The 23,941-nt window shown below is 40.1% G+C and overlaps 1 protein-coding gene across 2 annotated transcripts in view; it reads left to right on the plus strand.

Annotated features, from left to right (window-relative positions):
• Window positions 1-23,941, plus strand: part of LOC124210905 (sodium-dependent neutral amino acid transporter B(0)AT3) — a 490,584-nt gene that overhangs the window by 302,565 nt on the left and 164,078 nt on the right. For both annotated transcript variants that reach the window (XM_069133492.1, XM_046609333.2), the window contains exons 8-11: window positions 12,249-12,359; window positions 12,416-12,617; window positions 12,926-13,125; window positions 13,232-13,433. In XM_069133492.1, the coding sequence (XP_068989593.1) occupies window positions 12,249-12,359; window positions 12,416-12,617; window positions 12,926-13,125; window positions 13,232-13,433 (715 nt within the window). The remainder of the gene's footprint in view (window positions 1-12,248; window positions 12,360-12,415; window positions 12,618-12,925; window positions 13,126-13,231; window positions 13,434-23,941) is intronic.

Here is a 23,941-nt window from a genome sequence, read left to right on the forward strand (position 1 = left end):
CATTTTATTACAAAGCATGACAGAATATAATAGTGTGGAAATGATTGAGGAAAATTCTCTTGACTTTGAAGAGCCCTACAAAAATCTTGAAACGTTCGCAGTGGAAGATGCAGATTTTCAGGTGCCTTCCGAAGGGCCTGAAGATAGCTGTTCCGAAGATGACGAACCTTCAAGTTTCGATTATAAAAGAAGAGCTGTTAAATATTGGAGAAGTGCAAAGACGAAAAAAAATCGCTCAATTGATACGGGTCGTCATAGATATAAAAAAGTCAAATCAGTACGACAATTGCGTCGTTGGGCACACCAAACCAACCAGGGAGGGACATACATGGAAAAATTGGCTCGCATATCAGAGTATACATTGCAGAATATGAAAAATGCCATTGACGCAGGCTTGATTGTTCATGATACGGATCTGCGAAGATGGGCTTTACAGGCCCAAGGACTTATCAGTCATAAGGATTTTCGATTTAAAGCATCGCCAACGTGGTTACTTCACTAGAAGATCCATCGCATTACTAGCAGAAAAATCAATAAATTCGTCACGCGAAAATCAGTGGAAAATAGTGAATATTTACACAAGAGTGCTAAAGAATTTTTGAAAAGAGTTGAACCTTATATTTCCCAATATGGATTACAAAATATATATACTTCTTATCAGAGTGGTTTCCAAGTAGAGATTCATTCTGGACGAACGTTAACGGAAGAAGGAACTCAACAAGTGTCGTGCATAGTACGATCAGTAACTTCAACAACGCACAGTTATACTATACAGCCCACAATTTCAGCGGACGGAAAATCATTATCTCCATTATTTATTGCTTTAAAATAACCATCCGGAACGTTCGGACCTATAGTTGAACAACATTTATTCAGACCGCCAAATGTTTTTATCACAGCTTCCAAATCAGGAAAACTTACTTCAGGTATAATAATTCTTGTTTCGCGCTGCATATATTAACACGGTATTAATCACAATGATTCATTACAGAGCATTTCAAGATGTGGTTAGAAGAAGTGTTTATCCCAAAAGTGGGACCGAAGAGTCTACTTCTAATTGATTCTTGGAGTGGGCATTGTTCTAGAGTTGTGCAAGAGACAACACCCCCAGACAAAAAGTTGATGACTTTATTGATACCGAAAGGAACCACTGGAAAAATTCAACCTCTCGATGTTTTTGGCTTCCGTAAATGGAAAAATTATATTCGTCATTTTTCAGACACCGTAGTTCTTCTTGATTATGATTTAAATTCACATTTAAGGAATAATATAATAAAATTACAGTCTTTAGTTCACAACCAACTGTCATCTCCGCGATATCATAATTTGTTTCGTTATGCGTGGCATAAAAGTGGGTTCATTGCAAAGAAACCTGATGAATTTGATAACCCCGTCGATTTTGCATTTGGACAGTCATCTCATCCGAATTGTGAAATTGAAGGTTGCACGAATGTCGCAGTAATAAGATGTTCTTGGTGTAAAAAATCACTTTGCCTACAGCATTTTTTTGATGAATATCATTATTGTACCGAGTATCATCCATAAAGCGATTTATAGATAAACTTGGAACTTGTTTTTGTTTAAAGGGTGTGGCCACGGTAGAGGAAGTAGAATCGTGTACATTTTCAACAATTTTGTATTATATAAAAACGTAATTTATTTACAAAACTATTTACAGGTGTATTTAGTGTATGAATCAAAGTAACAAAAAAAAATTTCTTGATTCATTTTTTCAACGCAAAATAGCTAATGATCACTACTTGTTTTTTGTTGATCTTTTTCCCAGCCTTCACCCCTCAAATATCTGTGCCATAGAATTAATTCAAGTAGAGATATGACTTGTTTACATATGACACACATCGAATTTTCGAGCAATTAATAGTCTGCTTGAAATGAAAAATATTAACGTTTCTTGAAAAAAAATGATAAAACAGTTAAATGATTAGAGAGCGATGCCAGAATGAATGCGAGCCTCAAACAATGTTATTCAATGATTCATGGCTGAATACTAGACATAATCCGCAATATTGGGAAAAAAATCGATAAGAATTCAGTTTTTGGGAAAAAATCGAAAGCACGTATTCTGTATTCTTGCATGCTCTTCACAGTGCTGTTGGATTCATTGAGCTCTGATGAACATCTTGTTTCTAACGTAGAAAATGAACTTTGTATATACAAGTTAACCCCCAAAATAAAGAGTTCTTGAGAATATTCGAATTGTGTTTCTCATCACTTTGACAAGGTATTTATTACTATCATTATTAGTTATCAAAATCCCCTCCTTGTATGCAAAACAGAAAAATCATCTTTGGTGGTGGTCAATTTTGGAGGGGTGTTTCACCCCTTTAAAATGAGTTTTGGCCGATACAAAAAAAAACGTATGTCATCGATGTTGACCCTCTATAACATACCAGAGTTTCATCAAAATCGGAGGGGGATACCTGAAAACATTTCCTTGTTTGTCAAATACTTATTTAGGAACACTTATTAAGGAGTTTCAGATACTTCACTAATATTTATTCACGAAGAACACACTGAATAACGCTCACGGCTCGCGGTTTGAATCACGAGTTTGCACATGTTAAGGGATCGTCTCAGTGTGAAATTTTCGAAAAATCGTTTTTTTTTTTGCATTATCGGATAGTATACACTGTTCCTTACATTTTCTCTAGTTTCTAAATCGAAATTCAAATTATCACGGCCGCTACAGCGTTTCTTGTAGTAAGGGAACGGTTTTTCTATCTGTGCGTGTACTAAGGTGCTTAGGTTCTATAACCTTGCAGAATAAACTGTCCAAGCATTTCAGTTCGTTCTTTACATCCACCACGGATAAACATACGAGTGAAACCCCCAAGAAAAAAATCAAGACCTGGCATCGCCGATTGATCGTAAGTAATCGATTCATCTAAAATTTTTTAACTTGAATACTTACACGCGTTTTTCTCGGAATGGTGTTTTTCAAAACGATGTGCACTCTGAAAGGAAAAGTTTTGGAGATATCTATTTCCAATTTAGAGAGAACATTCTTAACGTCATTCTCTATCGCGCTATGGGAGCTTTTTTTTTGTTTGAAATCTTCCAATTTTTTTTTACGGAAAACTGTTTAAAAATAAGGGCCAAATGCGATACTTCTTGTTCAAACCACCACCATTTTGTCAAATTTCAAAAAAAACCTCCATAGCGCGATAGCGACTTTCCTACAGATAAATAATCTTCTTGAAATTTTTGTTTCAGATCAAAATTGCGGCCGCAATCGTGGACACCGTACAGGACCTTTTTTTTTAAGTTGTCATTTGAACAATTTATTTGATTATCATATACTAAATAAATGAACGTAACAAAAATCCTTCCGTATCCGTATTTATTTATAAAAATAAAACCAGACCGATCAGTTTATTACAACATCAAAAAAAAAAAATCGCGCAAATCAGTGATTTTTCGGAGGGTCAAACTGAGACGATCCCTTAAATGCAGACTGCTGCTACGGCCGTTGATTCGTACGACGGGCGGCTTAAGCCAGAAATGGCGCTAGCAAGCAATCGCTTTTCGCGGCGAAAATCCGCTGTTTCATGCTTCAGCTCGTGCAAGTTTTCTCGCAACTCTTAAGTTCGATTTCATTGCTCCTAGTCCTAAATTAAAGGTAAAGGATGTATCTGTGTCGTATATTCCGTAGAATAGTGAAAATAAAATTCGTTCTTGATTTATCACAAGGGGAATTTGCTCAATTTCAGTGCTGTTTTCTATGACTCTGAAAAAAAAATTTGAATTTTAAAAAAATATACGACACAGATTGCTCCTTCGCCTTCAAAATTCTTCTAATAGAAGTTCGATATCTTCATAAATGACAGAGAAAACTTGCATCGCGTGAACGTCGGCAAGCAGCAGTTCCGCCAGGATTAGGCAACGTCCTCAATTATTAATTGTATTTCGCGCCTCTTTCTCGAGATCACAATTGTAGTTGTTTAAAGTTTGTTACGGCACAAGTTTTCCGACAATCTTTATGAACTTTATTGAAATGTCGAAAATACAATAATTGTAATAAACGGGAAAGAAATAAGCTAACTAAGTAGCAACGTTTAACCAGTAATATACTGTGACGTGGTATTTCGTACCCCGTCAGATGGCTTAATTATCGCACTTCCCTGCGTACGGAATATCGCTAAAAATAACGAAAGCACGTCTGAGGCCAATACTCCAAAACGAACGACTAGTTATCTTTAAGTGAAATTCTCTTTATTAAGCTAATTCTATTATATTTTCTAATTTTGTAACGCTCTACGAGAACCATCTACGAGACTTCCGCTTCAAGATACCAGGACACTGCCTGACAGGGGTCACGTACCAGCTCAACACCGACCACCACCGACTACAGATAAACGAATACCGCTGAAACCACTTCCGATGGATGCCTATCTAAGTTTTGAACAGGGTCGTGCGTGATGCACAAACAGTACCTCCAACTATTTAAGACTTATCGGCCAGGAGCCGAACCACGAATCAATGCTTCTACCGCTCAGATGCATCGCCAGACGGCGTACAGGGCTGTGCGTCAAAAACACAACAAAGCCTCCCGTCGACGATACTTATCAGCCTGGAGCTGAACCGACCCTAACATCTACTAAGTCGTTATCTATCAAATAGAGGATGGTTTTCTCTTAATGAACCGTCCTATCGAAGGGCTGTGGCGTGGAATAGGCTAGACTATGCTGAACACGTGGATCTGGTGGATATAGTGTGGGGATCCGGGTCGAGGGCCATCACCACCAGATCGTTCCGGCATGAGGGCTCCGATGAGCGAGGGCCGGGATGCAGCGCCAACAAAATAGCCACAACGGGAAGTACCAGTAACGCAAGGAGTGAAGTACCATCGGTCGCAAGTCCAAGAGATCGGTGACGCAATATTATCGCACACCTCAATATCGCAACACATGAGCGGTACGACCTCCCCTCTCACCAACGATACAGCACAGCTGAGGGAAAACATCTCCGACCACCTTCCGACGTCCCGATACCTCGATACCTGTCAGCGAGGAAGAAGAAAAACAAGCGGCGAGAGATTATCGCCGCCAACCTGTAGACCAGACCCACGCGACCTGCTGGCCCAATTAGAATAACGCAAATTTGAGGAAGAATCACGTGACAGCAGCACGACGAAAATCAACTCTCGTCTCGACACTCTACGTTCAGTTTTCTTTAACAACAGACGTGTTCTTGTTACCGTTAACAAAGTTTATCGTACCGTTATCGCATCTTCTGTAGCTGTCATATCTCTTTTTCACGTAAGTGAGGTTCCTTTTCTATTTTGTGAAGCCACGAAATTACTTGCAATATATCGTATCTTTATCTCTCTTTCTCTCTTGCAGTTGGTCTGCGTGAGCCACCTGGGCTCGTATCTTATTCTCTACTATTTTTTATCTTATCACTCTCTATTTCTTATCGCAAGTAACTTCGCGACTGGTTGACTCTCACTTACGCATTGTTAGTGACTATTGCTTTATTTTATTATCTCTCTCTTCTAGAATACCTAAATATCTAATATCGCTGTGTAGCAGCGTGTTCTGTTAAGTTATCAATTCTTACCTTAGCTATTGAACATTACTATTTCGTTATACTTTTTCTGATTCATTCATAACTGTTTCTCTACCTATTATCTTTGATCAATTGATCTTAGTGAGTGTACTGCGTGAGCGATCTTACATCGCCGCGCGGTTTCGCTCGTCGTTCTTTTGACTTTGGAGTATTGCGCCGTATCGAATAACATCTTTTTCATTATTTTCTCCGCCAACACCGCTGATCGTAGTTGTCCGTAGTCTCTTTGGTTTGTCGTATGTTGCGTATTAATTCTCTTGAGTATTATTTGTCTTCATCCTGAAATTATCTTTTACCGTACCAAATATTATCTCTCTTCTCGTACTTACCGCAAACTAGAGACTACGTATTATCTGTCTGTTTCTATATCTTATGATAATTCTCTACTTGACCTGTTTCTTTGAATTTACCTCGTAATTAATAATTCCCTGCCTCTGTTATATCTCTGATAATTCTGGTAATGTGATAACTATTACAATTTTTGTATTCCGCATGTTTCTTATAATCGCTTCTCATATTTTATGGCTTGCTTGATCAATGCTTAATTTAAGTACCGTATATCTTACTCTGTTCTGCCTATTCATTATAAAACCGTGTTAATTATTATCTCGAATCATAGTATCGCGAGCCTACGCATATCTCTCGTTTATTCTGAAAACGTTCTGTTACTTGTTAAATCTCTCGCTTAACTTTTCTCTGACTGTAAATTAATTATCTCACCTATCTCAATTGTATCTCAATCTCGTTAGTTGTTTGCTTGTTATCAAGTTTTATCGCTTCTTGGCCAATATATTTGATACTATTTCTGCTTCACCTGTTTCCTATTTTATCTATTGTATTCAACCCCTCCCCTCTACCATTATCTTGTCTATACTGAGAAAGCTGTGCAAAACCGTCGTAGAACCTGATCTTCATCTACATCTTTTCTTTCTAATTATCTATTTTCTGACGCATGTGCGTCTGGCGCCCAACAATCATATCTTTCTCTTTTATTATCAATATCCAATTATTCAGGTTAGTAACTGCGCCGTAGGGTAATCAATCTCAGAGTCAATTAACCCTCAGAAAAATTGATTACAATACATAACAGCCTATTGTAATGACCTATACTTAAGTCAGGCGATATCGAAAACTGCTTCCGCGACTACATGCCGATCATAAAAACGCGCGAATGTTTCGGAGTCCCTAGTCCATCCGGCTGTTTTTCCTATAATATCGATATTGACGCTATATCGTTTAGCCGCCGATGTTTCCGCATGACGCGTGCTGTAAGCCGAAAATATATCGACATTGATCCCATTCTCAGACATTACGGACTTAATCCATCGGCTAAAAGTTTGTGCCGAGACTGCTCTATATGGTTTTCCAAACGAAATTAACAACTTCACAGTTGACCCGCGAATCTCTCTAGTTCTTTCTATATAGGACATTAAAGCTGTTGACGCACATATAGATTTATCGTGGCTAAAAACGGGTAACCGAAAAATTAAAAAATGGGTGCGTGTACTTATGTACGCGCGTGAGAAGTTATACTTCTTTGGTATCATTAAAAAATACACAACATGTCAAAATCTTCTGTCACACAATGATAAAGAAAAGAAGTATGTAATAAAAAACAATAAAACAAATAACGGATGTCTTACATTATATTTAAATAATCTATTAAATTTTTGTCACGAACTTTTTATTAAATGTTCTATTAAATTTATTTCTTTATTTTGTAAATATTAAAAAACCAATAATAAATATTCAACATTGATAATTTAATAATATTTAGTATCAATTATATTAAATAATGATATTTTAATTTATATCAATAAATAATACATACGGATAACTAACCTCAATTATATTGGAGCACTTGAAAAAGTATTTTAGCACAATTTTTTCACTAATATTCACAAATAGTAAATAATATTAATCCAAATATTCAATTTAAATCACTACTGAATATATTTTATTGCCACATATATAATTCGCACTTGTATGAAAATAAAACACGTGTTGTGACTGTAAAAACTAAAACCATGTGGATAAATATTTAGCTTTTTTTCGAGACTTAATGAATTCGGTTGAGTGGGCAACTTCATCCTGTTAATTTTGTGTTACAGTGATGCGCGCGCATGAATTCGGTTGAGTGGGCAACTTCATCCTGTTAATTTTGTGTTACAGTGATGCGCGCGCATCTTGAAATTTCATTCTCATCAGTTTTTCATAACGCGCCTAAAGAAGTATAACTTCAAAAAAAACCTATTTTTTCTTAGGGCCAGAAGTCTTGATCCCATCAGGGATCTTAATCTCTAACAAAAGTCTGTTTACTTGATAAAAGTTCCGAATATCTATCACGGATAGCGTTCGCATGCGATGCCCAGTAGCTAAGGCTAGTAACGGGACCAACTTCTTAGAGAGATGTTCCAAAGTAGTTTCTTCATTTGGATAACACTGAGACAAGTAGTTTAAAACGGTCTTTGGGTCCCAAGTCGAGTCGTATCTCGGTGTTATTGGTCTCAATTCATAAACTCCCTTAAAAAATCGATTAATTTTTTGGTCCTGTCCAAACTCTGGTCCTGAAATCAGTGATACCGCAGATCTGGAGCAGTGAAGCGAACTATAAGAGGCTTTACGCTTGAACTCCTGAGTGAGAAACGTTAAAACGTCATTTGTCGAACCAGTAAATGAATCAACATTTTTTCAAATGCAGAAGTTCCACCACTTTATGAGGCCACTGTCGTACTGACGAAGCGTAGCCTCCGATAGAGAGGCGATCAAGATATCCAGCGATTCCATCGGAACTTTCCTCTGCGCGTAGGCCTCTCTGATAACTTCGCGGCAAACAGGGTAAGTTGATGCCACATGACATGTGGTTCCCTGCTGGAAGAGCGTAACGAGTTAATATCTCGACGGAAAACGATAGGTTCCGTATCAATTAAAGACAAAAACAACGCAAGCCACAGCTGTGCCGCCCAGTAGGGATCGAAAACTATGCCACTCGAATCTTCGCGTTTGATTTTCCGTAAGACTCTGACGATAATCGAGAACGGAGGAAATGCATAAAAAAACCATTATTTCATTGAAAGGTAAAGGCGTCTATAGCAAATGATTGGGGATCGCGTTGCCACGATACGTAACGTTTACATTTCCTATTTGCTCTGGAAGCAAATAGGAAGCAAATAAAATCAATCTGCGGAGAACCAAAGATCTGATTAATCTTTCCGAAAGCGCCATCGAAGAGCTCGAATTCCGTTTCAGGCTGTAATCGCCTGGATCAGCCTCGATGTTTTCGCTACAACGAATGTATGCCGTTGAGATCCAAATGTCACTCTGTTCGCACCACTGCGAGATTTCTCTGGCCAATAAGCTCAATCTCTCGAAACGACTGTCTCTCATTTTATTAATGTAGGATATTGCCGTTGTATTATCAATCCGAAGTAAAATATCACAGCGCTGTTTAACCTTTGCGAAACATTTTAGACCGAAGAATACTGCCATCAATTCTAGAACGTTAATGTGCAATTCAAGATCTTTGACACTCCAGACACCATTACTACGGCATCCTTCACAAAAAACCCCGCAGCCTGAGCGCGACGCATCCGTAAGGATTTCAAGACGGTAAACCGGTTTGTTTATTGGCGCGCTAGCGGAGAGGATATGCGTTTTCCACCACCTAAATTCTTCCTCAAATTTACCTAGAAGACTCATCGTTGCGTTAAAATTGTCCATGCTGGCTTCTAACGCATGAGTTCGTTCTTTCTCGAAACTACGTACATATATCATCCCGTATTTTAAAGCCGGACAACGAGAAACTAGAGTACCAACAAAAACTCCAAATTCTCTTATTGTGCAACTTGCGATCTTACTGAATTGATTCAAAAGCTTGACGGTATGTTGAACTTGTCCTCTGGCAATTCAATCATCATCTTTCTCGAATCAAAAACCAAACCTAGAAATTTGCAGCGCTGAGTTGGTGCCTTAGAACTTTTTTGTTCGTTTATAACAAATCCCAGCTGTTCTAAGATTGCTCGCGTTCTTTGAACATTCCTTGCGCATTCTTCATAAGAGCTTCCGATAATGAACATGTCATTTAGATAGAAAACGGAACGAAACCTCCGTTTTCTCAAGTACGCCGCGACCGGTTTCAAAATTTTTGTAAAAACGTACGAGCCACGTTCAAGCCGAAGGGTGAACAAGTGAATTCGTAGATTCCTCCCTTATACAAAAAAACGTAAATATGTCCTATTGCTCTTCGCTATAGGGACTATATAGTACGCATCTTTTAGGTCCATAGTGGCAATAAAATCATCGGGACCAGTTAATTGTCTTGCTACTTTCCAATCTTCGTTCTTAAAATGCTCCGCCTCGATAACTTCGTTAAGTTTTTTGAAGTTAAGTATCAATCTAGACGTCCCATCTGGTTCAGAAACCAAAACAAATTTTGATAAAAATTTGTCTCCCAAGGGGGAGCAAATATCGATCGCTCCTTCAGAAAGCAGCTTATCAATTTCTCCTTTGATTAACGTCTGCTCCTGACAAGACCACAGTGTCTCGTTCGAAAAACTTTTCCGCCACGGTTTTGATATAAAAGGGATCTCATATATCTTAGCCTACTTCCGTACAACAGAATCGTGGGTTACTTTTGACCAAGCACTATCGAAAAATCTCAGCCTACCGGCTGGTTTACCTGCATTTATCGGTGAGTTTATTAACGTCTCTTGTAGCCATGATTCTCCCTGCGAAACGACTGTTTCTTTGGCCCCGAAGTGTTCGACAATGTTCGTCGATTCCCGCCCGACGCCGTTGGCCGATTCCTGAATGACGACTGACGGGCCGGACCTCTCAAGTTTTTTGTATATCGTTGTTGAAGCTGTTTGCTCGGTGGCTTGAGATCCTTTGAAGCTCGTTCGAGATTTTATGCTTTTTTAATTATATTTTCCAAATCTTCGCCAAACAGCCATTAATCGATCGTCGTGTTCGATAACGTTTGCTTCAAAGCTGCGTTAAGATTCGCCAAAACCAAACTCTTTCGAACCAACGACTCTTCTTGATGGACTGAAGCTAGAAGCCTACCCATATCGCTCAGATTTTCGAGTAACTCGATTTTTCGAGTAACTCGATTTTTCGAGTTTCTTCCATCTTCATGACACCCGAAATGCTTTTTCCCAAAGCCCCTAGACAGGCTGCTATGCGCTCTTGTTTTTCGACAATGCGCTTGTCTCGTTTTATCGGTGATTCCTGTACGGCAGCGATGATTTATGCATCTAATTTCGGGACGGAAATAAAAGCGCAATTTTCCGGAACCGGATGTTTCTGTAAAAGATTCTTGACTTTCTCAGTATGAAGTCCGTTCCTGAGAATTTCTGCCCAACGAAGTACTACATCCTTATGAATGGCAAGGTTGAATTTCTTGACCGTTTCGAGCCGTGTGCCTATGACTTCCAAGACATCAGGTTCAAGCTCGACCTAATGATCAGGCGTAATGATCGCAGGAGGCATAATCGGAGGCGACACTTCTGTAGTCCTGGTAACTTACAAAGTTACGTTACCGACGGTGGCATTACCGGCCGCAGACGCGTCATCGTTATATTGAGGCAGAACCTGATTGTCGATTCTTTGATCAATAATCGGCCATCGGTTAGACGAGGATTCTTTCGACGAACCGCGGTTTGAACTACTCGTCGATCTACTCAATAAATGGCGTCTTGACAATTGCGACCGCGATCTCTTTGGCGAGTGATGTCTCGAAAACCTCGAACGAGATCTTCTCGAAGAATGAGATCTTCGCAGCGACCGATGCTTGGAATACCTTGAACTAGATCTTCTAGGCGAACGATATCTTCTCAGCGAATAATGCCTTGAATGCCTCGATCGGCAGCTTATCGGTGAACTATATTCTGGTCGTCCGATCGACGAAGCTCTGAGACCTAAAATTCAATGGTACGTGTGCAATATTTGTCTCATTCCACAATCAGTTTCGCCATCAAATGGGGTTTATGATAAAATTACCGCCCCAGCCATGAGGGTCAAACCCAAACTCGCCGTAATTGCGTACTATCCTTTGTCAAACAAAGGCATGCATTTCGGTAAGAGCCGAAAGCACTGTGCCAAATAAAAAAATCGTAGACACAACGAACTGCATTACTTCGGTACACGGTAATTGGTCTTTAAAAAAGACTCAAATAACACAACGTGATATTTTTTTTTTTTTTTGCGGACAGAAGAAGTAGAGTTACCCCGCTACTTACGAAGCTTTCTCTTTTTTCGTTCTAATTTCCTCTCCAAATGATGAATTTTCCGTTGAATTTTTTCCTCCTCCATCTCGCCAACGACTGAATATGCCTTGTTTGAAAATTTTAAACAAGAAGAATAATAATCTTATTTTTTATGTGTTAAGACATTGACACAAAGCGAAAGAATGAAGATAGGCGTGCGTATGTCGCGCAGGAAGACGATCGTAGCAGGAAATGTTTTGTTTCCTATCTTTAAACTTTGTGGTGACACTGGGGCAAGTGGGGGTAGTACAACTGTGATCTCGAGGAAGAAGCGCGAAATAAAATTAATAATTACTTTATGAGAGTCACTCATTCTAAAAACTGATATATTCGTGACAAAAATGTCCTTTTGACATTGCAAGTTTATTGACATCCCGATTCTCTCATCTTTAGGTAGTCTATGTAACAGCAACTTTCCCCTACATGGTCCTGATAATATTCTTCTTTCGTGGAGTAACATTACCAGGAATGTCAGATGGGTTACGTCACCTCTTCACGCCCAAGGTAAGCAAGATTGATGAATATTTTGAATCACTTTAACACAATTGAATTATTTTCAGTGGTGGACGCTTACCGATCCGGTTGTCTGGTTGGAGGCGGGGACCCAAATATTTTTTTCCCTGGGCTTAGCATTCGGTGGACTCATCGCTTTTTCCTCGTACAATCCAGTAAACAACAACTGTTACCGTGATGCAATAACGGTCAGCCTCACTAACTGTTTTACCTCCATGTTTGCCGGCATCGTAGTTTTCTCAATTATAGGTAAATTTGCCAAAATTGAACAGAATGATTTTTTGTCTTCAAACCCCAACATTTCCGAATAGTTTCATGAACTCTGAATTGAATTTTTTGCTATTTTATGATAATAATATCTTTGACTACGATTTACACAGCAATTTAGAGTCTGTAATGCTGTTATCAATCAATCTGAAGAACATTAATGGCTTTTTTTCGTCACTTTTTAGTAGATTCTATTAAACTTGCACTGATAGTATTAAGAAGATCATATGTTTGTCGGAAGATTTGCCTCGTTTGTTTTATCGAACAATAAACTGAATGTAATTTCTCAGGTTTTAAGGCCACGATGGTCTACGAACAATGCTTAGTTGACAGAAACGCTACTCTGGTCGGTATTTTTGGGAACCAAGTTGACGTCAATAATATCCCACCACCTGGGGCATTTATTAATGTTCCGAGCGGACACGGATCTCTTGATAACATCATAATGCCCGAATTACCTGTGTGTGATTTAGAGAAGGAGTTGGATAATGTGCGTATACAGGAAAACATTTAGAAAAAAATAAGTTAATAAATTCAACTCATAGATATAAATGAATATCTTACATAATAATTTTTGTTCGACTTCTCGGTAACAGTCTGCATCAGGAACCGGATTGGCATTCATCATCTTCACCGAAGCGATAAACCAGTTTCCTGGAGCTCAGTTCTGGTCCGTGTTGTTCTTTCTGATGCTCTTTACCTTAGGTATCGATTCCCAGTTTGGAACCCTAGAAGGTGTTGTCACCAGCATAGTGGATATGAAGATATTTCCAAACTTGCGAAAAGAAATTCTGACCGGTAAGTACCAGTACACCAATAGCAAATCAATCTATGTATGTATTGATTATCCACATAACAAGCGAATTATAGTTGAATTCTTCGATTTTTGATAGGATGAGCAAACTTTCTATGCTTTGACTAACCATCCAAAACAACCGCACATAAACGGGTTTCAAAAATTAAAAGAATAATTGAAAATGATTAACATTACACAATAGTATTATGGTGTATGAAGTTTTCACTATGAACGAGACAATAATGTCACCCCCGTCAGAATCAAGAGACACTAAGGCAACATAAAATTCACACAAAAATTTTTAAAAGAAGTTATTAAAATTGTACAAGGTTGTGACAGACTTTTTGAGGATTTTGATCTTTAAGTCCGGTGTACATGAGTGTTTGAGTTTTCTTGAATCATACAACATTCCGCAGGATTCTAAGAGTTTTTTTGAGCCTGACAAAGTCCGTGAGATCCCATGGAATTTTATTCTGTACTCTTCGTGTATTCATGGAATTCTCGTAAAATATTCAGTTATTTTTTATCAAATATAATTATGCATTTTTAAATTTTCTAACATTTTTGAAAGGAGTAACAGCAGAATCTTCAAAATATCAATTTTTTTCACGCGAAAAGAGCGTCCTAAATCTCCTTGGTAATTTCGCGCCAACAGAACGGTCTTAAACCTCGGTGACATCAGCGCGAAATATTGCAATAAGGCTCAGAATATGCATGCACAGAAACGAACGTATTTACGGCCGGTAAAAGAGATGATTGCACGTTTGCAGCTGTGTAATGTAACGATATCGAGCGCATTGGGCGCATTAAACCCATTTAAAGTATTCGCAATATTCTGATGGAAGGCTTCTGAAAAGCTTTCGACATACACTTGCGCGCACGCAGGAATACACACTTTTTTCCGAAGTTCAGTATATGATTTCATTAGCTAAGAACTTACAAATGATGTTTCCTTCTCGAAGTTGTTTTTTCTGCATGCCATTTCAGAAGGATTGACTTTACACGATGAAACTGATGGCACGATTCGAGCTATTGTTTTTTTCCCTCTATAATTCGTTCTCATGTATTTTGTGCATATTATTTTTCAGTATAATTCGAGTAATTGAAATATTGTATATCAATATGTTTATTTTCCAAATTACGTATTGGAAAGTGTGTTCCATTTTGAGATCGTGCATTCTAATAACATAGACTCACTTGATCATGTATATTTGCGTTAATACTATACTCGCTACTTGTATTCACGACCTGAAACAAAGTCAATTAACTTTCTATTATACATTGCACGTCGCGATATCCAATATGGCCTAAATGCACTAATACGAACGAACCTAATAGGCGCAAGTCAATAAACAATATCTTACCTTCCCTGTTTCCTAATCATTGCTGGTATTATCAGATTCTGATGGAAGTATAAACAGAGCATGCATTCGCTCTTCGTATCGGGGCGAAACACACACACAATCATGCACCGGAGAGCCGATTCGGAGGCACTTAATATCACATGAGTAACGACTTGCGGGTTCTGATCTTTACCAAGGATATTTGGCCGAATGCTTCTCCACATAATGTAGTAGTCCTAAAGTAGTTCACGATTTCAATGTGTAAAATCATGGTTTTGTTACGGTCGATCATATATGAATAATGTCACAAAATTAGCAAGTTTCGCAAAGCGGTTTGAGTTCGTCTCATCGGGCAAAACAGAGAATATACCGTTTTTTCAAAAGAGTATATGACTATGAGTGAATAGAAAAGCAGCTTGGAATATTATCGCTCGACAGTCGTGTTCACCAGATCCAGCAAATTACAGCAGATTTGCCACAAATCTAGCAATTACTGTCAACTGCTCATCAAGGCTCAGCCCTTTGTATTCCCAGATTTTCAATACAAGCCAAGCACACTGCTTCACATAGTTGTTTAGTGACAAACTAATCCTGGTCAAGAAAATTCTCTACGAAAATCTGAAAATTTCTTCAAAAATCTCCGTGACTCTATGAAAATTTCTTTAAAGACTCTGCCAAAAGCTCTGCTTTTATCTGTTTGGAACCTCTTACGAAAAAAAATCAGACATTTTCTATCAAAATCTTTGCGGCACTAAAAATTTTCGTGATGTTTGTACACACGAGTACGTAAAAACTTACTTATTCGTAGTTTATTTTAGTCGGACTTGTGAAAGGTGAATAAAGTGAAATATAAAGTGACTGTTTCAGTGCGCTAGTGAATCTCCACCAATTCTGATACAATTGTTATATCTAATAAATGCATATTCATTTTCACTTTTCTAAACAACATATATTCGGAGAATATTACATGGGAGTGTAAGATAAAAGGTAAACAACAAAGATATCGGTCGATAGACAACCAGCGCCTCGTTTGCCACGACTATGCCAGTAGTGTCGCGCCCGAAAGCTGCTCCCGTTCAACAGTCGGTGGACTGCTATCATAGTAGATATATATAAAAAACTATCCTTTTTTATGCAATTCGCTGAACACGAGACATCCAAACACCACTAAATCGAAATGACATCCCAACTGAACAATAACCAAAACGGTTTTTTTTCAAGAAAAGTCATTCAATGTGCTTTTCTGACAAAACAACAAGCTGTAATTGTAGACGCTATCGACGGTTAAACTGCTCAAGAATACGCTGTTGTTTTTTTGGGCAGCTTGATAAGTCCGGCTAACATTCCTTATGTCACTCGAATTTCACACAGCAGAATTTGTTTTTATCCAGCCGGCAATGAGCTCGCTGATAAACTCACCGACGCAAGTACTCAAATTGAAGTTGGTGAAGTTATTTTAATAATATGCACACTTGTATCCGAAGCTAAAAGAATTTTCATATCAAATAAGTGTCTCGTAATACCTCATTCTACAATAGAAAGAGAACTGAAAAAAATGAACATCGTTCCCGTATGACAAATGAATTCCATTGAAGCAGGGATAAACACACCAGGATACACGTATATTCTAAGCTACAGACGAGGAAGTTATGTGCAACCCATAGACGTTGAAAAAATTCCAAATAATATGAAAATTCCGTATGATACAACCGAATATTAGATACACTTCTCGGATGAAAAACTTGTTTATTGTGGGAAGAAGAAGGCCACCTTGCGAAGTACTGCAAAAGTTCTCAAGGTAATCAAAGCTTTGACACAGTAGTAGAAACGCTTGCAAAATTAATATTAGAGAAAGAACTCAATTCACATTATTACTTCGGAGCACAGACAGAAAGTAACAGACAAACAAGAGAGTCAAATTCCAAATAAAAGGGGAAGAGAATGTCTGAATTCAAAGATGGAGAATCAGTACGGGCGAAAAATTCAAAATACTGCACCCTGATCGGAAAATAAAATAAAGAAAAGAATCGCACCTGTCATGTATTTCATTGAAAGGCTTTCTGATGTTACAGATAAACAGCACGTTGATCAAGTTGCTATACGCGAAAAAGTTGACAATGTTCAAGCGAGCGAAAAGACAAGTAGTATACAAAATATACCATCGCGTAATCTTGCTCAATTTCATGCAAAAGCTAAAATAGCTGAGAGTAACATTTGAATGAAGAGAAGATGTAATATATTGTAACGGACTGGGCGTCACAGAATAAATAATGAGGTTCATGAGTTTATTCAGCGAATTATCACGCAGTTAAATAAAACTTTTGGAGAAATGCTTTCATGGAAAAATGCGTGCTTACAGTTTATAGTTCGAAACAGGACTGTTTTTTACAATAATGTTGGTTGACGCGGCAACTTTCGTTCATTTCATAACATGTGAGAGCCCTCCTTCACGGAAAAAAACACCACTTGGGTATAAATTCGTAACCCCAACTCATAGATAATGCTAATTTCCCATAATAAAAAAAGTTAGGGGTCCGAATTTACACCCAATTTGGGATTTTTTTCCGTGAGGGCTTACATATCTTTTATCGATGGTAACTACCACATCATTAAAAAGGGGGCAAAACGGGTGACTTCACCTGTTGTAACATTACTCCTCCCCGAGGAGAAGAGTCGTCCCTACTCGGGTAAGTGTGAACAATTGCGTGAGTGATATAGCTGTCAGTGCTCGAAGGTGAGTCGGAGCTATGCTTCTAAAAATTCAAAGATCATCTTGTTCTCTACTATCTGGCATTCGCTCATACTCAGCCCCCTGGCGCTCCTATGTATTTCATATAGGGAGCTGAGTCCGCTTATGATCTCCCCATCAAGTTCGTACTGCGTGGTGCTAGCAGTATTCCGCGCTCCCCCCCTCTCGCGCCACAATACCCCGCACCGACCGAAGCCAGCCCACGAAAAAAAAACACCGTCTGACGCAATCGTCGCAACGTGTTGTACGCTCGGATTATTTATCACGGAATATATTATCTGAGCTGAGATTTTAATGATAATTGCTTCATGTTTAAACAATAAATTCTCTGATAAAGTTTTGGTCACTTGGGGGAGTGGGGTTAGGTGGCGATAGCCGTACCGGCAGTAGCGCGGAATACTGCCAGCGCCACGTAGTGGCTGGCGACGTTAACTGGACAAGATTTTGGGGTAAGTGCGAGCGAGCTGCTCATAATCTCAATATAAACCATAGAAAACCTTGAACGGATAGCCGAGCATTTTAAATACAATTCCAAAATTTAGGGTTTTCACAAAAGTAAGGGTGACGAAAATGGTCGGGTGAAATTCTTCGTGTAAATATCCGTAATGAAAATTGTTTATAAACGTATTTGTGTAAAAGATGTTTTGCATTGTGTTCTCTTCGTGTATCTATTGACGGAACAGGAAATACGCCGGGAAAAAAATCTACAGAACGAGAGTTGGAGTGATACCGTTGAGGGCGCTTCAGGTAAGTAGGCAGCAGAATGGACCCTGTACCGGGGAAGTCAGGGACGGCAGACTTCAACAGGCCTTCTGAAGTACAAGACGGAACAGATAAATAGACTTTATCATGGCCATGGCAATGTTGGGCAATCGAAGTAAGAGGTACAGAGCAAGATTAACAATAAGAAACAGAAAAACAAATTTATAGTGTATTAGTAAATAAATGACAATAAAATCAATTGATAAATATGAATGTAATATAAAATTATAAAATACAATAAAAATTAAATAAGAATAAAAATAACGATCAAGATAGAAAAAACAATAAAAGTAACAATAACAGATAAAAATAAAAATAAAACTGCGACAGAATAAAGGTTAGAAAGTACGTGATATGGCAACAGGATATACGAGAAAGGGGGCTTAAACGCGCTGCTCCTCCGTCTCTAGCTAGTAGCGCCGCAGCTGAATCCCAAGAGCATTGGCAGTCAAAGCCTCCCTGACTCGTGCTCGAAGAAAATTCAACGAGTAGGTGCCCGAGACTGCAAATAAGCGCCTGTAGCTCTCCGTGTGGAAGCGCGGTACAAGAACGTCCCACCTATCAATCCTCTTACTATCGGGCGTGACCCTCACTCTACAGGCTAGCAGCTCGCGCAGATATAGCGGCCGGTTAGTACGCAGCACCGGAAAAATAAGTGTGCCCAGGAAATAGAGTCGTCGATCGCGAATAGTTAGCCAGCCTAGCTCGCGCCGAAAAGGCGAGATGTGCACATCCCTGCGGATCTCACAGACGAAGCGCACGCAGGAATTTAAGAACTGCGATAACTTAGTATCTAATACGCCGACGATATCGATGTAACCCATGCAACAATAGTCAAAGATGGGAAATGCTAGAGTAGTAATGAGTATCTTACGTAGCCACTTAGATGAGAGTGCGCGAGAGGCTGACAGCTGACGAAGAACGGCGTGCATGCGCTTCGGAATCGACGACACCCACTCAGACCAAGTGAGTTTATAGTTTAGAATCAATCCCAGAATGCGCACTGTCTGAGCATGAAGAATGGGCTCACAGTCAGTTGAGCTTTATCCTGGGCACCGCGTCGAGGTCGAGTCGCGTGATAAACGCATTGCTGCCTAAAATTACCGCTTTCGTTTTGCCTACATTCAGTCGAAGAGAACAGACCTCGGTCCAGTTGGAGATCGTTTCTACATCTCTTTGGAGATTCATTAGAGTATTAGATAATTCGGCAGGAGTACATTGACAGTAAATTTGGAAATCGTCCACATAAGCCACATACTCAGAGTGACGAAGTTGAGTGCCCAGATGGTGGATGAAAAGCGAAAACAGTATGGGCCCTAGTACGGAGCCTTGCGGAACGCCAAGCCCAAGCGGTGCCCACGAGGATCTCTCACTATGGCTAGCTACTATAGCCTGCTCGCAGCCTACAAAATAGCTGGCTTTCCATCGTAGGGAATGCTGAGAGAAGCCAAGTGTTACAAGCTTACGGAGTAGGGAAGGATGGATGAGGCACCGTATCGAAGGCCTTGCTAAAGTCGAAAAGTATGCGCACTGTGAGTTTGCGCTGGTCTATACCGTGACGCACATCTTCCACAACTTTGAGTAGGGCTGTCCGTTTGCTGTAACTCTGTCGAAACTTAGACTGCCGGGAGTGAAACGGCGGTAGTGAGGGATCTATTGAAAAGACACAGTATTAACGGAAAAATCGCCGGAGGAGCATCCGATAGATCGGAAGTACTGAAAGGCTTCGATCAGTGCAGTCAGCAATACATCAGTGAAGTAGAAGAGTCTGTCATAATACTGCGGAGGAGGCACGGACTCAAAGAATATGGCAATGGTTGAAGAGCTGGTGACAAATTTTGACTACGGATTTGATACAACTAGTAATAGTGCGTAATAGTACCGCCTATGATAGTTGTATAGGGTATGGCCAGTCTGGCTGGCTGTAGTAGGTGGACCAGGTACTGCGCAAGGTGAGAGTTAGGTAAAGAATGTGTCTTAAAAAATATTATACATTCAAAATGAAATTATAAAAATTATAATTTATGACCAATAAATAAACGTAATATATTCACCCAAGAGTGGGGTGACGTGGAACCAGACTACCCCAATGAGTATTTTCACAATATGAAAAAAAAATTTTTGATGCACGCTAAAATTTTAATAGTTTTTTGATAATAATTCCAAAAAGCCAGACCGTTCGAGTGGTGATAAAAAACTGCCAGACGCAATGAAAAACGTTCCATAGGCTAGAGTGAGAAAGGCTGCGGACAAGAATGAATGTGCAGCTCCTTAGAGCCTTGATATGCAGCGCTTTTATTGGCTCTGAACGTTCAAGTCGTTTGAACAAATGTACTAACTGTACTGACGCTCATTTATCAGAACGAAAGTTTTGGCAGCACAACACCATAGCAAAGTCCGGGTCAAGTTTTTTGACAGAGAGGTCTACAGGCGCATTTTGAGGTGTTGGAGCAAAGCCCGGGTGGCGTAGCTCTCTCCATCGTGACTCGGCAATGCCCGAGAGATGCATAAGGTAGTAAGATGAGCGGCAGTCGACATTTATTTGTGAAGAGTATTCCTAGCATCTTGGTAGCGTTGAAGATCGACCTCCGTTTTGGTGCGCCCAAAGGTCCTGTGAAGATTATCGCGCTCACGCAGCAGCTGCTGCAGGCTCACCTCAATCTAAGGAGGCCTCCAACTGCCCTTGGTCGTAGTGTGGTACGGACAGCAGTTGTCTAATCCTGCCACAATGTTGCCGATGAGGTATCGGAGCTAGTCGTACACAGGCACAACGTCCGCAAAGGTAGCCCAATCGCGCGTATCCAGCTCCGAGATAAGGTTTTCAGGCGAGAACTCTTTGTAACAGCGAGCCTTGAGGGTTTGTCTGGGCCTTAGCGGCATGTAAGTGTGGAGAGTACCTAACTGCAATCAAATTATTCCCCGGAATTAACGTTATCGGGGACTGCGAGTGCGCCAATACGAGGTCACGGTTCTTAACAATACAGAGATCAAGCCAGGAGTCAGCAGAGAGAGAGAGAGAGAGAGAGAGAGAGAGAGAGAGAGAGAGAGAGAGAGAGAGAGAGAGAGAGAGAGAGAGAGAGAGAGCCCATTGGCCCTCGCCTCAGCCTTTGCCGCGACTAGAAGCTTGTGAAGTCTAGAGGGAAACGCTTCATTCATAACAATGGTGTGAACAGAGCCAACCAGCGGCTAAGCTCGATCGGTGGTGCAAAGGCGCTCCTTAGTTTTCTTGGCAGTGAGCACACGCGTCCGTAGTTGCGACGAACGCAGTTTGACCACCAGTGGTAACGGGGTGTCTTTATGAAGCCTGGCCGGAGCGATGAGAAAGCGAATTGACATGATATCACTATCGACAATAGTAGTGTTGATCACCATCCGTATTCGCCTGATAACGGCACACTGGGCCTACTCAGAGTCACACGAGACACCCGAGATGTTGAGTTCGGCTGCATGTACTAGTGATAAAGCGCGATGAAATTCAGCCTGACCGCTGGCCTAAGCCTGTTGCATCGCAGTGATATCATTGCGGAGTGTTTGATTTTTCTGCTCCAGCTGACCGATTCTTGCGGAGTTGGAATCGAGCTGCTTTTGCAGCACCAGCAGGTCACCTATCTACGCACTAAGTCCGTCAAAGCGCGCACTTACGAGCCTGTACAACTCCACAATCGTTCCCGGGGCCTCAGACCAGATCAAAACGGAACCGCATAACAACGAAAAAAAAAACAAGTCATTTTAAAGAGGTCCCTCAACGAGTATGGCTGATCTGGCGGTCGTGCATTCCTTCTTGGAAGCGGTTATTTTGGCAACGCGCTTTAATTGGGAGAACGCACAACATATGCCCCAACCGGCGTTTGAAACGTTGTTTAATGTTCAATGAATTGAATGGGCTCTCATTCAATGTACTAAAGTTTCCAAAATCGTAGAGAAAGGCAAGCCATATCTTTATGTACCGTGCTTCATAATTCAATAAGTTCAACTCCTCTTCTTTGACTGAAGACGTGGTGCAAAAAAAAGTCACTCAGAACTATTTCTGTTTTGGCTCATCTAGCGACGCCAAAATGTACATTTTATGTGCACTAACCAGATACAACTGCCGCTTATGCAAAAAGTCTCGAGTGGCCTGCCGTCAAACAGAATTCTGCGACGACTGTGGCAAAGTTAAACACGCGCTGAAGCGAATTGCAGAACCACTGTGTTTCTTATTTGGATTCTAGCTATTTTATTTTCTCGACATTCTTTGTGCTTGCATCAATATGAAAATTGCCTAAATCGTGTTTCTCGTCATTCAATTGAGTTCAATTTGTTCAGCGTAATCCAATGAAGGTTGAACTCGTTGCGTCATGGTATGACAAAAATCCGAATAAACTCAGTCGGCCTTAGATTCGATATCAATAACCAAAACGGAAGCAGGTGAGGAAAAAGACATGGCTAACCAGCCAATCTTCATGAACATCATGAATAGCTCCAAGCAGTTTCATGGTAACTCCACATTCTTCCTCACAAGAGTGGGTACATACCCAAGCGAAAGAGGTTTTGGGAAAACCATGCAAGTAGACAATTAAGTCTACTCTAAGCTCAAATGTTTGAACGAGAAGAGCGGAATATTTCCTAAGCAAATGAGATCCAAAGTTGCGGAAATTTCCTATTCTGTGATGTGTCTCAATGAAACAATCGCTACTGAAAATAGATCTCTCTAATACTTTGACGGGTTAGGAGGTCATCTGAAGATGTCTATCGAGCATAACCATTTGAATATGGTGCTGGAACTGGAAACACAAACGATCCGGATCCTTGTGCATCAAATCTAAACGGTTAACGCCAGTGACGTTTCAATACTCCTCGAGGTTTTCTAACAGCGTACAATCTCGGTTATCAGGCAATAATCGTTTGGTGAAAGTCGTCTTGCCACAGCTGATGTTTCCTTTAATGATAACCGTCAGAGGTCTCGATTCACCAGGGCAGATTCCAAAAGGGAGGTTACGTTTCCAATCGCTGACAACTGTAGGGGGGGTTAATTTCCTCCGAAGTTGACAGCAGAACCGATCTCACTTGAAAATATGCGTTAGGTTTTTGAGAGCTACCTCTACATTTTCTCTATCTTCAAACGAAGCCAGTCGATCGAAGTTAACGAACTTCCGGCGCAAGTGAGTAGTCCTCCAGATCCTATACAAGACATCATTGACCCAGGTTATTACCAAATAAGCGCCCTCTCAGTTACTTTCCAGTTTCGGATATCGCCCTCTCTGCCTTCATGGTTGAATCGACCAAACAGAATCTCCCGGATTAAGAGTTGAATTTCTGGCTCTTGAATCATAGCGAGCTTTAAACGTGTGAAGCTGAGGAAATCTTATGTCTTGAAAATATATGAATTTCTTCAGGCGTTGTTGTAAAAGGTCGGCGTAATCTGTTTGCAACCTAATTTGTGTCAAAGGAGGGTCTTTCTTGAAATCTGACTGAAGGCAAAGATTCTATCCAGTGAGCATGGCAGTGGGCATGAGCTTCGTCTTCTTGGGTATTGCGGCCCTATAACTCAAAAAGAAAAGGGAAATCCAGTCGTCTCAGTTTCTTTGGTTTCTGTCTACGAAGAATGACAAACTCTAATGCAGAGTTCTGTTAAGGCGCTCAACCATACCGTCGAATTGAAGATAAAGAGGTGTCG

Source organism: Neodiprion pinetum, chromosome 2, assembly GCF_021155775.2.
Source record: "Neodiprion pinetum isolate iyNeoPine1 chromosome 2, iyNeoPine1.2, whole genome shotgun sequence".
In the NCBI taxonomy this organism is placed as follows: Eukaryota; Metazoa; Arthropoda; class Insecta; order Hymenoptera; family Diprionidae; genus Neodiprion; species Neodiprion pinetum.